Source organism: Spinacia oleracea, chromosome 2 (assembly GCF_020520425.1).
Source record: "Spinacia oleracea cultivar Varoflay chromosome 2, BTI_SOV_V1, whole genome shotgun sequence".
Classification (NCBI taxonomy): domain Eukaryota; kingdom Viridiplantae; phylum Streptophyta; class Magnoliopsida; order Caryophyllales; family Amaranthaceae; genus Spinacia; species Spinacia oleracea.
The window spans coordinates 43597518-43616064 of NC_079488.1; the positions used below are offsets into that span (position 1 = coordinate 43597518).

At 32.9% G+C, this 18547-nt stretch overlaps 1 protein-coding gene and 1 long non-coding RNA gene across 2 annotated transcripts; both read left to right on the forward strand.

Moving 5' to 3' along the window:
- Window positions 1–5772: 5772 nt before the first annotated feature.
- Window positions 5773–7638, forward strand: LOC110798768 (uncharacterized). The gene is made up of 2 exons (XR_002536209.2): window positions 5773–6584; window positions 7178–7638. It is a non-coding gene; the product is annotated as an uncharacterized lncRNA (long non-coding RNA).
- A 1489-nt stretch (window positions 7639–9127) lies between these two features.
- On the forward strand, window positions 9128–11533 carry LOC110798767 (AAA-ATPase At4g25835). Its single transcript, XM_022003964.2, has one exon. It carries the CDS (start codon window positions 9636–9638, stop codon window positions 11223–11225), a length of 1590 nt encoding a protein of 529 aa, XP_021859656.2. The 5' UTR covers window positions 9128–9635; the 3' UTR covers window positions 11226–11533.
- Window positions 11534–18547: the final 7014 nt, after the last annotated feature.

The following is an 18547-nucleotide window of genomic DNA, read 5'->3' on the forward strand; positions in this document are numbered from 1 at the left end:
GTTTGGCAGTATTAGCTTGTTAATTTATGATCATTATTACTAGTGTTGGCAGTATGATCTTGTCATCTTGTGAGAAGGTCGAGTCTTTTGTAGTCTTCTTTCTGATTAGTAGTGCACATAGAGAGTTTTCTTATCAAATATGGAGTACGTAAGAGCATGAATAAGGGGAGGCTTTTAAGTATCTCTTAAGGAGAGAGAAAAATTAAGAGCTAGCTCTTAGGTGAGAAATGGAAGACTCTTAATTAGAGTTTGTAAGTAAAAATTCTGAAATAAGAGCTAGCTCCAATAAATAAGAGCTAGTGCCATGTCAACATTTTTGCATGAAAATAAAATAAAATAATAGGGTAAGAGAGAATAAGAGGTAGTGTTAAGAGTTGGCCAATTTCTACAATTTTTAGGAGGAGGCTCTTATTTGGAGTTGATGCTTAGGTGGCATAAGAAAGAGAGTAAGAGCCCCCTAAATAAGAGTCTCCCCTTATTGTTGCTCTAACTTTTGAAGTGAAAAATGCAGTCTCTCCTTTGTTGGTATAGTTGTCTCAACTCTCAACATCATATCAAAAACATGATACAATTCTTGTATAACCTCTATGTGATCGAGTTTCCTTATTCTCGCCCTTTAATCACTTTAGGAAGCTAATCATAAAATCACGAGTACAAACTATGGGACGAAAGGTGTAATTATCGGACCCTTAGTAATGCGTATATAGAGTACAAGGTTTGACGCTATAAGAAAACGCCTTATTACTTGGTAAAAGTTGTCGGTAAACCATTTACTGTCGCAAGTGATCGACGTTATTAAATGTCTTGACATTCGGGCAAATATTGTGTGTTAAACGGTCGGTAAAATTTACAGTTGGTTATTTATCAGATGCTTAAACACCAATCATTTAGACAGTTGTTAATTTACCGATCGCTTAAACAGTTTGTAAACAATCTACGAAAACATGGATAACCATCCACACAAGTAAATTCTAATCAGTAAAAAAACAGTGGCAAGATTTACGATCTTCGTTGAGAAAGAACAAATACGTCGAAGAAGCAAACAAAGGAAAAGGAAAATGGGAATCACTGCATATAATATGATGGTCAGAAATCAGAATAACAAACCAGATTTGATCCGTTAAGTGGTAAAATCAGAAGAAGATTCTGTTTCATTCATTCATTGGTTGCTGATTATTTACTTGAACGTGACCCACTGACCACTGTTTCTGTCAGGTTCTTGTTTTACAGAGGCTACTACTGGCCTAGACATAAGACAAAGAGGCTGCTTTGTGTGTGAGTTTTTACTTGTAAAAAGTTGTAAGTGTACTCCTATCATTGAGTACTCCTTAATTAACAACCATTAATTTCCTTTGACCTTTTTCATGAAATCTAAGTTTATCAGCGAATCATATACCCATTTAATCGAAATTGATTCTATTGTTACGTAAACCATGCTCATCTATGCAGGTCAGACTCTTGAAAATGGTGAGAACAAAATAAGGAAAGTTACATCGAAAAAATCACTATTTGTGAGATATCTAACTTATAACCTCGAGATAAAAATGTTAAATCCTATCCCTAGTTACCTACCAACGAATAAATTGTTGGGTCGTGTCGGTCTATCAATAAATTATGTTATGAAACATTTAACAAATATTTACTTGGTTTATTTAATTTATGAGCTTACCCTCGTCAACTTTTGAGTTTACAAAATTTCTTTGAGCACAATTGAAGGCAAAAGGTTCGAATTTGATTACTACTTCATATCAAATTTTTACTACGTTTGTCAGTTCGTTTATAGTTTTTTCGTCGGTATTTAACAAAGAGGAAAGAGAACAAAGAGTGGGAGATGTTATAATGAAATATGCATTGGTTTACTAATGTTATATACTCTTTTTTTATTTTTTACTAGTTTTTTGACGCAACGACATATATCAGTAGTGAGATTGTCTCATATAAGATTTTATAGTATAATACAAGGAGAGGTTTATGTTTATCTATCTGGGAATAGATTGGTTGGTGGGAGCTAGAATCTTAAAATATTTTGTAGGACAACCAATTTGGAATGAATAAAAAGTAATGTTTTGCTTTATCAAAAAAGGAAGCTAGGGTTGAACAAAGCGCAATATGTGTCATAGGACTACACATTTCCCACAAAATCTGATTGCTTGGCTATTAATTTAAACTCTTAAGTTAATACATCCACGAAATACTCTTTTATTGAAGTGATTAGTTTGAACAATGACAGGAGTCATACATTGGATTTTTGATTTAAAATTTGAAGTTTCTTATAATCACACAACTTAACTAAAATTTACACAAAGTAATGTTAATAGAGATATATAAACCTGAGCTCAGGTCTTGTCCTAACAGTTAACACATAAGGCTGTAAATTTAAATTGTCCTCTCAGATAGGCCAGATCTATATTATGTGTTGAATTTGCGACTCATTTGACACACAAAAACAAGTCAAACTTTGTTTAGAAAAAGTTTTAATCCATAATTTAAAAAACTTTTTAACATGTAAATCTTTTTTTAGATGAAAATTAACGTGTAATTAAATCTTGAATAATATTGACATATTAATTTTAGTTTGCAGACCACAATCCTTGAACGTTGACAACTTGACAATACTACGGTGTACCTATAGTTTTACATGCATGCGACGTGTCATGTTAAAATTTTCAAAAAATATGTACACTGTACAACATTCATTTCTATAATATTGAGAGTATTTTAAATATTGTGGGTTGTATCCTACAGATTAACGTGTCTCCTGTGTGATCAGCCACGCCATCAACTTGATGGTGTGACGTGTGTGCACAACTCCCTTGCACACATATATTATGGAGAAGGTTATATTGATTGGTGTTACTTGGCTTTCTACGCTGGTGTTACATATACATTGTATTCGCTGTTACTTTTCTTGTTTTACTGCAGTTTCTTCAATTTCATGTTAGAGGTTCCTTGTATAGAATGGTGTTACTTGACTTTCTATGCTGGTGTTACTTATACATTGTATTCGTTGTTACTTTTCTTGTTTTATTGCAGTTTCATGTTAGAGGTTCCTTGTATAGACTGGTGTTACTAGATTTTCTATGCTGGTGTTACTTATACATTGTGTTCACTGTTACTTTTTCTTGTTTTATTGCATGCAGTGTATTCAATTTCATGTTAGAGATTCCTTGTATAGACCGGTGTTACTTGAGTTTCTATGTTAATGTTACTCATACATTGTATTCGCCATTACTTTTCTTATTTTATTGCAGTTACATACATGTTAGAAGTTCCTTGTATAGAATGGTGTTACTTTATTTTCTATGCTGGTGTCAATTTATTTTCTATGCTGGGGTAACTTTTATTCTATTAACCTATGCATTTGGTTTATTTATAAGTGTGAATACGCCACACCCTCAACTGGTCACATGTAAGACATAAGGCATATGGGTTACATGGTAGAGATTAGACTAGCTAATACTCTCTCCGTCCCAAAATTATTGTCATGTTTGACTTAAAACACGTACTTTAAGAAAAATAGAATATAATGTGTGGGAAATTGAAATATAGCACATTGATGATTAATTTGTTTCAGAAAATAGAATATATAAGTATAAAAATGAATAAAGTACATGGGGAATACAGTTCATGGGGAGATTTTTAATGCATTTTTTCTGTGGTCCCAAATGAAGGTAATATGAGAAGTATTTTATGTTCAAATAAGAAAATATGACTATAATGATAAGACGCCCAATTTAGAATACAAGACTATAATTTTGGGACGGAGAGAGTAATAAAATATCAATTTAAGGGTGGTACAATGTTCCAAATAAAGAATGTACGTGCTTAAACTTAATTCTTATTTGAAAGTGATTATGGTGTAATCATATTCTCCGTATTATCCAAAGCTTAAATAACAAAAGTTATGGATGAACTAGTGTACGTATCAGAACACAATACGAGTAGTTTCTTATTCCTTCTTAATAATTAGGGAAGATTATAATATAGTTATCTTTTTAAAATAAAAAGCCTTTAATAAAGTGAGGACATTCATATATTTTTTAAGAAAAACAAGAATAATTGTCCTACCGGATCCGAATGAACGTGATCTGAATTAGAAAATCATATCAAAAGGTCTCGTATAAGGTGTACAATAAATTTATTGTACACTAAGATAACTTTTCTGCAGTTTTTTGTAACTTTAACCTATTTTTCTGTAACTTTATCTATTACTATATACGAAAACAGACACCAGGAATGACACATGTCACTTCCTGGTGTAAAATTTTCCCGCCTAAAATATTTTCCAAAAATATATATATCTTTTAATTTTATTTTTATTCTCTACCTTATTGTAAACTATCTTTGTATGGAAAAAAAGTTAAAAAATTATGAAAATAATGGTATCACGTAATAATACTTTTGCTAAATATTTTTTGATAATATTTTAATCAAATCGCTACTATAGTAATGAAAAATATATTCACTCGATATGTCGATCAAATTAGCATATTACACATATATAAAAGGAAAAATTGACATAATAAAATGATATTAATTAGATGAATAAATTTAAATGAGTATGTTGAATTTTTTTATAATTATTCAGTAGTTTGGGGATATTTAGTTAAATATTTTGTAAAAAATAATTATCATAATCCGTGCGTGCACGGGATCTAATCTAGTATTATAAAATTAAAAAGTTGATAGATAAACATTTTAGAGGGTTAAATGATTAATTTATACATTATTAGTAATTTTGAAAAAATATTTTGTATTCAAATGAAAAAATTTATTATTAAAAAATAGATAACTTTTACATATATAAATGTAACTTTTAAGCATTTTGAGTCAACTTTTACTCCGGTGTACAATATTTATTGTACACCCATTATAATAAGAATTTGTGAAATCATACTCTTTAAAGTGGTAAAAAGGGGTAAGAGATCTGATCTCCACCTCTAAAATTTCGTTATTTGAGATTAAAACTCCGAAATATTTACCATTTTGTAGCTTTACTTGATAACCGAGTGAAATCTGAATATTGGATAGCTTGCATTGAATCACCAGTAGTTAATAAATAGACGACATTCATTCACAAATTTTTTAGATAACCAGTAAGAATTGTCCTATCAGATCGGAACCTTGTATGGATAAACCTGACGCAAGTTAGCAAGCTCGCTAGATTCTTTAGGAGAAGTAGTGGTGGAAAAGGTAAGAGAAAATAATTTTGTAAAAACCTTACCATCAGGTCAAACTTTGCTTAATAAGCGAGTCATGACATTCGAACATCAGAAAACTTATAATGTTATACGGACATTTACATAAAGGTGCGGCAAACTGGGTCAAGGTGTTTCACATGTCGTTATATTGTTATTCAAGAGTTAAGCCCAAATCTTACCTGCTCGACTTTATACGAATGCAAAAATATTGCATAGTGTAAGTACTTCAATATTTTATTCATTAATATTATGAGGAAACTTGTCACTGCCGTCCAGCTCGATGGCCACCCAAGTGTACTCCAAAAGTGTACTCATTTGTCGCTCCTATCCGCCCATGGAGACATTGGCTGGAGAAGAGCGTCGACAATAACCAATTTATAATTTTAACATAACTAGCTTTGTATAAGTATATATGTTTAAGTGCATGATCAAGTGTGTACTTGTTCGAGTATGTCAAAAAAAAAAAAAAAAATTCTAGTTTGTGAACTTGATATGAAACTAAGGGCATTATGTTTGATAAATTTTGATTTATAAGGCTCTTAGAAAATAAAAAGAATTAAAGTTACGGTTTTTTCATGAAATGCCCCCGAGGTTTCACGAAATTCACCAAATACCCCTGCGCGTTTCAAAATACATAATATACCCCTATGTAAACATAAAGTGCATCAAATACCCTTGGATTTAACGGCCGTTAGTGCTCCGTTAGTATTTATTTACGTTTATACCCTTATTTACCTATATTCTACATTTTAACTTTAAAAAAAAAACTATTTTCTTCTCTCTCCTCTCATCTCCTCTGTTCTTTCTTACCCATCTTCAATCTCACCCCCAATTCATCAATAGCCATTGATTCACCTCAAATTACCCAGAAATACAAGTCTCTTCTTCCGGTGATTTGGTAGTGCAGGTGGTAGGAAGTCCGAAGAATCCACCATTGCCGCCGACGAAGGTTGAAGGCTGGCGGCGAGAGGAGATCGAGGAAGGAAAGAGAAGACGGCGCGGCGGCAGCTAAGGAAGGAGAAGACGACGGCGCCTTCTCAATTCTCTCTCCTCGAACCACCTCCTTCTCCCTACCAAACTCCAGACGCTAAAACTTCTTCAATTATCACAAAAATGGCGGCTTCATCCAATTCTTCTCTAATGTGGTTCCGAAAGGGATTCTGAATCCACGGTAACCCGACTCTTGAACAAGCTGCTACAGAATCGAATTTTGTGTACCCAATTTTTGTGATTGACCCGCAATATATGGACCCTGACCCGAATGCTTTCAGCGAGGAAGCTTGTTTAATGGACGATTGGCAAGCTTGCGAAGATTGGGTTGACGATCACGGAAAACCTAATCTCGTGTTCAACTCTAATCAATTTGGAAAATCACAAGTCCAGGTTACCTACAACCCCCCTCCTGTTTATTATGTAAAATTTGTGGAATTTGTGAAATTTAATTTGTGGAATTTGATGGCATCTGGCATGATAGATTTTGATTGTGGTGCATTATGATTGTAGTCTTGGTTAATTTGGAAAAAAGTTTCACTTGAACAAAGCGGGCCTTTGTGAAATTAGAGAGATAATCATTGTTGTGAAACAGGTGAATGGTGTAAATGTGTATGATTGTATATGCTTCATGACTTCATGAGTATTGAAGGTCTTAAACTTTTGATAAACCTTTGATAAATGATGACTACGGAGAGCATTACCATTAAGGGTCCTACTTTAAAGTTAAACACTCCAGAGAATGATGATAAGATATCATGGTTTGTGATAAAAACATTTAGTTATGGCCCAAACAGAATTCTGCTCAACCTCGAATTTTCACCTATTGTGTATTTTGCTTTCAAGTATATCTAAGGAGAATCTTGTCTGTTTGATTAAGTGTTGGGGTTGGTACCTCCAAAATCATGTCTCAAAAGCTTCTTGCCTATTCTCTTTAATAGTCATTGGTTTGCCATTGTATCTGAGTTCCAAGATATTGTTTGCAGTTGGCAGGGCAGCACCCAATCTGATGATCTCTGGTTTTGTCATTTTATTATGGCCATCTGATCTTGGTGCTGCTAATGAACTTCTTGGTGCCAACCAACTGCTGTCTCCACAAGCTCATGTCACACCAGTTCAATTTGCTGCTCTTTGTCTCTTGGGCCTAAGGCAAGCTAAGCAACTGACATTTTTCATGCATTTTTAGATTTTGATGTAAAGTGTAAACACAAAATTACTGATAGCATACACAGTTGGTTCAACGAGAACACTAAATTTGTAAGAATGATTATTTTTATTGTGACGAAGCCCACGAAGGTCATATCTTATGTAAGCAGGGCAATGCCTTGTAGTACAAGAGTGATTGTAAATGTTCATTGCAAGGGTATTATTATTCAGAGTATTTGTAAAGCTACTATGCAAATTAATCAGCTTTTTATGGAATATAATCCCTGTTTATTGCTGGAAATTTGTTACAAACTGCTCTACTTCATTGCTAGGAAATTTAGAACTGCAAATTAGCCGTTAGATTTAAATTATGCAGTTTAAAAGCAGTTTGGGTATTTGGTGCAAACAAGTTTACAAATAGGTGTATATTGTGCAAAAAGTTTATAGACATGTGCATTTGGTGAATTATAAACATGACTTAACGGAGGACTAACGGAAAGTCAAAATAGGGGTATTTGGTGAACAATACGAAAAAAATAGGGGTATATTATGTATTTTGAAACGCGCAGGGGTATTTGGTGAATTTCGTGAAACCTCGGGGGCATTTCATGAAAAAACCGTTAAAGTTACCTTCCAAATTAATTAAAGTAATTTTCTTCAAATAGTAAGAGGATAACAACTACAAATTGGCGTCTATTTTTATTATCAGAGGGGACTTTCTATGTATGGAAAATCAAATATTCCATAGTTTATTTGTATACTTGTATTCTTTACACAAACTTTGGTGTGACTATTGAACAATATGATATATGTAGTACATAATTGTTTGCAACTTAATTTAGTCACATAATGAAAGACAATGTAAGCTTAATAAATCGAGTCAAATTTATATAAATACACAATTTCTGGTAATTAAGAACGAATACAGATAAATTCGAATAAGTTCAAATGAACTTCAGATGAATTCAATCAAATTTCGATAAGTTTATCTAAGGAGAATCGATTACATAAAACGCAATCTTGCCCTGATCATCAACCTGTACAAATGTTAATACACTCTAATACAATAATATATATTACCTTTTTATTTTTTTGGCAAATAATACGAAGTATAAATTACCTTGTTTCAAAGATATATAATAATTATACGAAGTAGTAATAATTATAACAATTAACAAGAAAAGGTCCAAGAGGAAAAGAATCATCATGCCTGGTATCTTTTCCTTCTTTTCGTGATATAATCTCAAATTTATTGCTACTATTGATTGCCTTCAAGAATCAAGATTTTCTCCCATATCAAGCAAGATTATTGTTCTTTTTTGGGGGTCTTCTACATGTTTGCCAACTATTAGAATTACTATTGGTTCCCAAAAAAAAAAAAAACTATTGGCTCGAAGGACCAAAAAGCCAATAAATCAAATCCTGTTATTACTTTCTATGCTTTATACAATTATATTCCTAAAAAAAATTAGTAGTTTACCTATATGTGTAGTTGTTAATATTTAAAATGAAATAAAATTACGGATAATATTTCATCTATATCATTACAGGGTTGCACCATATACACACCAAGTCACCGGTTAAACAAGTTCTTGTAAAATACGTGACAATTGGTAAATTGTGAAATCTCATGCCACATCACTCCATTGATTTGACATTTAAGTAATTATGAAATGATCATCTAGTACGGGACTAGCGATACTGTTTAAAATATGTAGAAAAATTAGGTTGGCAAATGAAACTTACGATTTAATCAAACGAGTCAGATTACTATAAATTTTTCTAGATTTAATTATCTTTAATATGAACAAGAACCCGACACGATATGACACATGGGGTTTGATCTGATTTATAACCATATAAATGTAACAAAAAAAACAAGAATAAATGGTGAACCTACTCATCCTACACAAAATACAGCCTAAAAAGATGCCTCTCTTTCTGTCCCTTATTATGATGATATCCCATGTCTCTCTCACTTGACTACTTATAAAATCATTCCAAAATTTCCAAACTTTTTCTTTGTTTTCATTCACTCCCTACACTACTAGTACTCACTACCACCGTAGCCAACTTTCTCTCTCCCCTTTCTCTATTATTTTATTCCTCAACTTTTCTAAAAAAATGTCTATATAAATTACTCCAAACACCCACAAATTTTAATCTAACAAAACCCAAACAAAAAACTCTCTTATCCTTTTCATCTTTCGCGTTCTAAAAATAAAAAAACACGAGAGAAATACAAAATTTTCATCTTTTGCGTTCTAAGAATTGAAGCACCAAAAAAATATTAAAAAAATGAGGGAATTTTGGACATCATTGGCTTCACTTATGGGGGTACTAGCATTTTGCCAAGGTCTTCTAACAACAATTTTCCCACCTTCATTCCGTTACACCTTTTTCAAAATTTTCAACCGTTTCTCAAATTACTTCTCATCTTACTGTTACTTTGACATCACCGAAATCGACGGCGTTAACACCAACGAGCTTTACAACGCTGTCCAACTTTATCTAAGCTCTACTGCCGCCGCCACAGCAGCCTCCGCGGGGAGGTTGAGCCTTACTCGGTCTCTCAACTCCTCCGCCGTGACGTTTGGGCTGGCACACAATGACACTCTTTTTGACACCTTTAAGGGTGTGGCGATCCAGTGGGAGCACATTGTCACAGAGCGTCCGTCACAGTCGTTTTCCTGGCGGCCAGTACCCGACGAGAAGCGTGGGTTCAGTCTCCGGGTCAAGAAATCGGCAAAAGATTTGGTGTTGGGTCCGTACTTGGATCATATCATGGACCGGGCCGGAGAAATCCGTAGACTGAATCAGGACAGGTATTTATACACCAACTCCCGGGGCGGGTCCATGGACTCGTCCCGACCCGGTCACCCATGGGAGGCGGTGCCGTTTAAGCACCCCTCAACGTTTGAGACCCTCGCCATCGACCCGTGGAGAAAGGCGGAGATCATGGCGGACCTTAAAGAGTTTTCCAACGGGGAATCATTTTACCGGGCCACCGGCCGGGCTTGGAAGCGGGGATATCTTTTATACGGCCCGCCGGGGACTGGGAAGTCAAGCATGATTGCTGCCATGGCAAACTACCTCAATTACGACATCTACGACCTCGAGATTACGGAGGTGTCGTCGAACTCCGAACTCCGAAAGCTTCTAATGAAGACGACGTCGAAATCGATCATCGTGATCGAGGATATCGATTGCTCAATCGACCTTTCGGACCGGCAGAAGGACAGACACAAGCACCGCCCTGGCCTCCACCACAGTCTCCCTAGCTCAGACGACGGGCCATCAGGACCCGGGTCAGTGACCCTATCGGGTCTGCTGAACTTCACAGACGGGCTGTGGTCGTGCTGCGGGAGCGAGAGGATATTCGTGTTCACGACCAATCATGTGGAGAGGCTTGATCCTGCATTGTTGAGGTGTGGGAGGATGGACATGCACATACACTTGAGGGAATGCTCTTTTGAAGCGTTGAAGATTCTGCTCAGGAACTATGTGGGATTAGAGGAGGAGGATTTGGATTTGGAGACGGTGGCGGAGTTCGAGACGGTGGTGGAGAAGGCGGGGATGACTCCGGCGGACGTGAGCGAGGTGTTGATCAGGCATAGGAGGGATAGAATAAAGGCGGTGATGGAGTTACTCTTAGAGCTTAAAAGGAGGGCGGAGGGTGGTAAGGGCGGAAGACGTGGCGGCGGTCGGGTTTCGAGTTTTGAGGATCAAGAAGAGGAGGAGAAGAGGGAGCTTGAGATGATGCATATTAATAACAATATTGCAAATGGTGATGATCAACAAAAGAATGAGGAGAAAGAGAAAGAGGGCAATGTGGTGCTGCTGCATGATGAGTTTTATTCCAATGAAAATGATAAGAAGTCTAATTAGAATCCAAAAAAAAAACTATATGAGTGATAAGTTTTTTTATTTATCGTTTAATTTTTCTTTAAGTTTAGGTTCTTTAAAAATACAGTATAAAAAAAGAAAAAGTAGATTTGAGGGATTAGGAAAGAGGGAACAAGGTATTGGCAATGGTAATGAACTAATGATGAAATGAGTGAAAATTGGTGATTTTGGAACAAAAAAGTGAAACTGTAGGGATTAGTAGATGATGTTCATCCATATCATATGTTTAATGTTGTTATTATTATTGAGTTCATGATTATTATTAATGCTAATAATTAAGTTATTGTGTAGTAGGAGTATTTTCATTATTATGTTATGAAAGTAAGTCGATTACATGCATAGCCAGCAAAATGCATTTTACCCTTTTATAAAACGATTGTTAATCCATATCTATTTTGAAATTAGCACATTATCTTCATTTATAAAGTAAGTTACTCACTTCGTTACTAAATATTCAACACTTGTCTCTTTCGAATGTTTTATGGTCTAATGATCTATTGCCGAGCTTTACCTATTAAAATAATTCAAAATGTATACATTATATATTTGTATGATGACATGATATGAACGTGCAAGCTAAATGCTCTGATATAATTTCACCATTTTCAATCTTTTTCCCAGAAAACCAAAAACAAAGGATGTTTAATTTGATGGGAGGCATTAGGCATAATCTGACCTCACATAATTAACAATAACAACCTTTATTCCAATGGAATAATATGTGTCATGGCACCACTATTGTTGGAAGTATGATGCCACCATTGCTAATTACTCTAAATTTAAGCTTGGCATATTCATTATAAACTATTCCCTCGTCATTTTATCATCAGTTTGGTTAATTAATCCATTAAATAAATACTTCCGACTAGTTTCTTACCACATCGTCTAACACTTACTTAACTGTCAGAAGATGCGTAAATAGTATAACATATGTATAGGAGATCGATGACATGGTATGTAGTATACTGTTAAACTATATTTTACAAGAATTTATATTGGTTATGGTTTCAAATCAGTTTTTTTCACTTTTAAATTCTACGAAAATGATAAAGGTCGCAACATGCGACCTTTAAGCCGTGTCACAATGGTGACATGACATGCTTATGTGTCATGAACGTAATTGAAAACTAAAATATATAGATTTTACAACCTATTATACCTGTTACAAAAAATGTAGGAAAATCTTAATATTCTAATTTAGAAATTGAATAATGTAATTTTTTATTTCAGAAAAATATTTATAATTTATATAGGAAATAATACTTTTACATTATTTATATGATATGGAAAATTAAAATAAAAATTACATTTACTTATTTATACTTTTGAAAATAAAAGATTAGGAAAAGGTATTTGTTTCCATCAATTACCTTTTTATTTCCTGTTTATTGGTTTTGGTCTTCTCTTATCATCAAGCTAACCATTTAAAAAAATAAAAAATTGGGAATTAGAAATTTGTGGAGGAATTAATTGTTGATCAATTAGTCTATAAATGTTGCATAAATTTTTTCCAACGATTTGAGTGAGCAATTATCATTTAGAGCATACAAAATGACATAATTAATCTAGAGCCAGAAAAAGCGCGCTTTCAAAAAAAATCTGACAATTTGGGTGATAGAAATCGTCATTCCGCTATGGTAATCTGCTAGTTTGTCAAAGAAATCAACAAATTAGTACTCCTAATTGGTAATCGGCTACACAAATCAGTACTACTGATGTTGTTGTTGGGTGCCCTTTTTTCCCTTTATACTGTGTTGCTAATCTGTCTGTCAAACGACTTAAACTCAAACTTAAACTTCTCTAATTGGTAGGTGCATTTAGGTTAGCACATGGTGGGTTTTGCAAATTAAATTTTGCCCATAGTTACCCTTTTCAGATCTTCCTCGGACATTCATAATAGCCTAAGAATTAGTATCATCAATATAATACTTTCATCATTACTTAGAAGCTGATGGTTAACGTTGTTAGTATTGTAAATGCATACTCCCTCTGTTCCATAATGTTCCTCATGTTTACAATTCATATGGTCAAAGTTTAAAAACTTTGACCGTAATTAATAGTATGATTAAGAGTATAAATGTTAACTTGTGAAATATCATTGATTCGTTTCAATATAAATTTTCTAAATATCAATTTTTTATTTTTTTTTACTAATACGTAATTAAAATTATTAACGGTCAAAGTAGTGTATTGGAGACCGCGCATAATGGAAAAGTGAGGAACATTATGGAACGGAGGGAGTACTATGTATTTTTTTTAATTAAATTGATGTTTTTTTAAAAATTAAATTGATTTATTTTTAAAATTAGACCAAAATGTATTATTAGATTATATTCCGTAGTTTTTATTTTTTTAATTGGTAATTTACAAGATTAAAGGAAATAGATACTTACTATAAATTTAATAAATATTTGTTTCCTTCTTTGTATTGATTACCTTATTTACATATTTTCATAGTAAAAATATAGCATTGATAGTAAAAATAAATTGATGATGTGTAATCTACGTGGCGCCTATATGTACCAATTAAACTCCGACAAATAAGATTGCGAGAACTAAATGTTGTCGCAACTTGCGACCTTTATCATCGTCCTAAATTCTAATGTCCGCGTACTCATTCACGTTAAAAGAATTTAATTGTTAATTAGGAATGAAATGGACTTATAGTATTTGTCCATTGTCGACATAAAAAATGTACATAATGCCAAATGAGAACATATTTTAATTTGAGCATAAGATTAAATCTGAAATTGAGCTGGATGGATTATAATTGGATAAGTTAAAAGTTAACTATATATATATATCAAGTTTGCATGTGGTGGCCTTAATCCAAAATAGACCTATTTGGGTGACATAAACTATAGAGGTAGGACATCCATTACTTTCTTTCATTTACAATTTGCCACATCTTTAGTGGGTTTGGTACTGTTATTACAATATTGTACATCTTACATTTGCACATGAATTTCTGTTTACTTTCACTCCTTTCTCCCCTTTACTCAACACTAATCTTCTAAGAACATGTAGGCCGTGTTAATGGATTGGGTTCGGAATTTTTATATCGAGTTGTGCGTATAATAAAATAAAACGGTTGAATTTAAGTACTTTAAGTTTGTGTTGGGTCGGATTCACATTTTGATATTTTATTTAGAGTTGATTATGGGCGGGACGACTTGTTAAGCCCGGTCCATCCGAACTGTTTAAATAACGGGTTTGAACAACGATTTTAGAAGAAAAAAAATAAAATTGGGCGGGCTAAATCCGGCCCGTTAATGTTAAAGGGGTGGAAATTGGCGAGATAATATTTGTTGCGGGCAAGCCCGCCCAACCCGTGTATTTTAAAAAAATAACTTTATTTTAGTTAGTCGATTATACATGTATTTTTGTTTTTTTTTTCAATTTTGTAAGTAATAGAAAAACATTGGACTTTTGACTTTTTAGGTGCGTAAAATTTTCACTTTCATTATTAACTTGGCAAATTTGCTAAAAATGACATTTTATAACCCAAATTTTGCGAGAAGGGACCTTCTATAAAAAAAATTACGAAGACACACCTTGACGTTATTTTTTTTTGCAAAAGACAAACAAACGGTAGTTTCCGGCATTAACTTAGAGTTTCCGGCATTGACTTGCACGTGTGCCTTATTTTTGCTACCCACACCACATTTCCCTCTAAAATTGGAAGCTTTAGAACCTAAAGCTTAAAAAAACAAAAAAAAAAACCCAGAGAACTAAGTTCTTCCTCCCCAACCCTAGGAACAGTTGAAAAAAAATTGATTTCCTCTGCAATTAAATTGAACAAAGAATCAGGTATTTCCCTTTGCCTCCCAATCTATTTACCTCCTCCTTTCTTTCTCTCTCCTCAATCTTTATCTTTCTAATTCTCTCTATTTACAGATCCAAAATCTTCAACATTAGTCTAAAATTTCTGAAATTTTCATTTCACAAAGATTCGATTTTTAATTAGCTTTAAATTTCTGGGTTTCTACAAATTTGTCAAAAAGTTGAAGTTTCCAGAAAAATATATTGTACATAATTACCAATCTTGGTAAAATCTTTGAAAATTTTGTTGATCTTCGGGGGCTTTTATCCCTCTCAATTAACCAACACAAAAACATACCACAGTTCCATCGTATGATTTAGTGAAAGAACGACTCGTCTCGTTTAACACAAGTTGGATGGTACGCCTTAGGCCTTAGGGCTATCCATGTTACCACACCAACTTAAACAAAATTGAATTAAAAATGGAGAAAGTAAAACCCTAAAACAGTGTGTAGAAAAATAAAATGAAAGAAGCAAGCTCACCGGTAGTCACAAAGCATGAGGTTACCGCCATTGAAGTAAACATTCTCATCATCCTTACTCTTCTTTAAAGCTTCCAATTTTAGAGGGAAATGGCCAAATGGGGTGTGGATAGCAAAAACATAAGGCACACGTGCACATCACGTGCAAGTCAATGCCGGAAACACTAAGTCAATGCCGGAAACTACCATTTGTTTGTCTTTCGCAAAAAAAAAAATGTTAAGGTGTGTCTTCGCAAAAAAATTAACGTTAAGGTGTATCTTCGCAAAAAAAAGTATAAAAGGTCCTTTCTCGCAAAATTTGGGTTAATAAAGGTCCTTTTTGGCAAATTTGCCTATGAACTTATCTATTTAAGATAAATAACTTGATTCTATCTCACATTCTTACAAGAATATCTCACGATTTTAATTTTTCACGTTAGTTTATAAGATCAAACACGAAAATCTAATATATATATATAAAGGAGGCACTTTTACTAAAATATTAGAGCGCCACGTTGGATTACTAATTCTTTCAGCCAATGAAAAATAAGATTTCTATTTTATTTTTGAATTAAAAAAATCAAGTGCCACGTTGATAATTAATTAGGTGCCACGTGGATATTAGATATCACGTATATATTTTAATTATTCCTAAATTCTTATCTAAATAATACAATGTTAACTCAAGTGTAAACAAGAGTTTCACAAGCATGTAAAGGAGTCTCACGAAAATACTTAGAGCCTTTATTGGAGGAATTATTATTTAGTTCATCGCTTTTTAATATGAAGTAGATTAATTATGTGCAGGCATGATTCTCCATAAAACCAAGTTTTTATTTAGTAACAGATTAATAAGCTTATAATTCTTCCATACATTCGGATCTACAAGTGTCATCCCTGATCGATACGGTGGTGGCCTCATATATCAACTTGAGCCGATGTGATAGTTATTATTTGTATATTAAGTTTTTAGAAGAGAAAAATAAATCAGTACTTTCTTCTGAATTTTGGTTAGTTTTCTTATTGTGATCAATATTTTCGTTATTCTTTGTATATTAAGTTTTCAGAAGAGAAAAATAAATCAGTGCTTTCCTATGAATTTTGGTTAGTTTTTTTTTATTATGATCAATATTTTAGTTATTCTTTGTATATTAAGTTTCCAGAAAGAGAAAAATAAATCAGTACTTTCATCTGAATTTTGGTTAGTTTTCTTATTGTGATCAATATTTCTAGCTTTTAACTTCATCTTGCCCGGTGAATTTATCATCCCTTTTAATATGATCTAATGTACATAATAGGATAATTAGATGATTTAGTGTAAGATTTTCTGTAAATTCATACGGAGTACTACTTTTTAATCTTTAACGGTTGTAGTCATGATATAATAAGGAAATTATGTCACCCATTAAAAAGATTGTGAATAAATTATTATATAATCAAATTTTATACAATATATACCCCATAATAGTCAAATTAAACGGATCGAGTTTAAGATATGAAATACGGAGTATAGATTTTGGTGTTTAATAAACCTAGAAAATATACATATATTTTATATAAGTACAATTATTTTTTTTACCTTGCAGTGTAAAATACTTTCTCCGATCATTTCTACTCGCAACTTTGTCACTTTCACGCATGCCAATGCACAACTTTGATCATTAATATCTTTAATTAGTTCAAATTTTGAAAATACACATTAGAACGAATCTAACAAGATCCCACATGACTATGTTTTATCTTACGTATAAATTCACCAACAATGGTCAAATTATAATAGGTGAATAGTGTAAAAATCACAAACGTTGCAAGTATTAAAAATCGGAGGAAGTAAGATTTGAAATAAGCTAGAAAGCAACTCACATCAACTTTATCATTTAGTTGGAAAATAGATGGTTTTCACAATGGTTGCATGAAAAAGTAACCATGAAAAGAGAGTTAAAAAATTTATCATGTTAGAACTTGTGGGCTTTAATTCAAATAAATTCATTTTCCATGATATGAGACATATATTGCATGTCACATTATCAAATGTTTGTGCTATTTTATATTTGATCGTAAATACTACGAGTACATATGGATTTCTTCATAATCCAAAGTGTTATACATCTAAAAACTCCCAAGTTAATTACAAGGTAATAGTACATATATACAATTACAATAAGTTAGTTCAAGACTTCCAGATAATAGTCACAAAATTATTGACATGGTCACAAGATGTTCAGTTATTAAGTTTTATCTTTCTATATAGTTTGAATTTACTTTATTTATAAAAAAACGTATTTGCTATAAACCGTGCATTGCACGGGCTTCAACTCTAGTTTAGAGATAATTTAAGCAAAACAAAAATTTTAACCATGGACATGCATAAAATAAGTTAATATGGAGTATTATTAGTACAAAAAATTAAAATATTTTTAGGCCCGTTAGCCCGAGTGCAATCCCGACCCGTTTAATAATCGGGTTCGGACAAAAAGTTAAGCCCGCAAAAAAGGGTTGGTTTTTCATTCTAGGTCCGTCGGACAAAAAATAAGCTTAGACCTGACCCGCTACTTATCTAAGCCCACAGATGATCACCTCTACTTTTATCGAAGTGATTGCATCATCAAGTTTACGAAGTAGTTGATTTAATTTTATTTTATTTTAGTGGGTTCGTTTCGGATATAATACCAGGTTATAAGTATGATAAAACAAAGGGTCGAATGTAAGTTCTTTTAAGTTCACGTTAGGCTGAATTCACATTTTGATCTAATCTTCTCTACACTTTAAAAAGTGGGAGATCAATTACTTTCTTATGAATAGTAACTATATATACCAATAAATTATTTTACTTCTTTTTAACTAATTATATCCTAATTTCTTTTGTAACTAATTTATCAACTACCTTTATTAAGGGCAATAATTTTATTGAGACCTTAATCTAAACATTTCACTGCATATTTCTTAGGCACTCCCTTAACTCATATTTCTTAATCTAATAATCTTACTCCTAAGTACGAAGTATAATTAGAGCTGAGTACA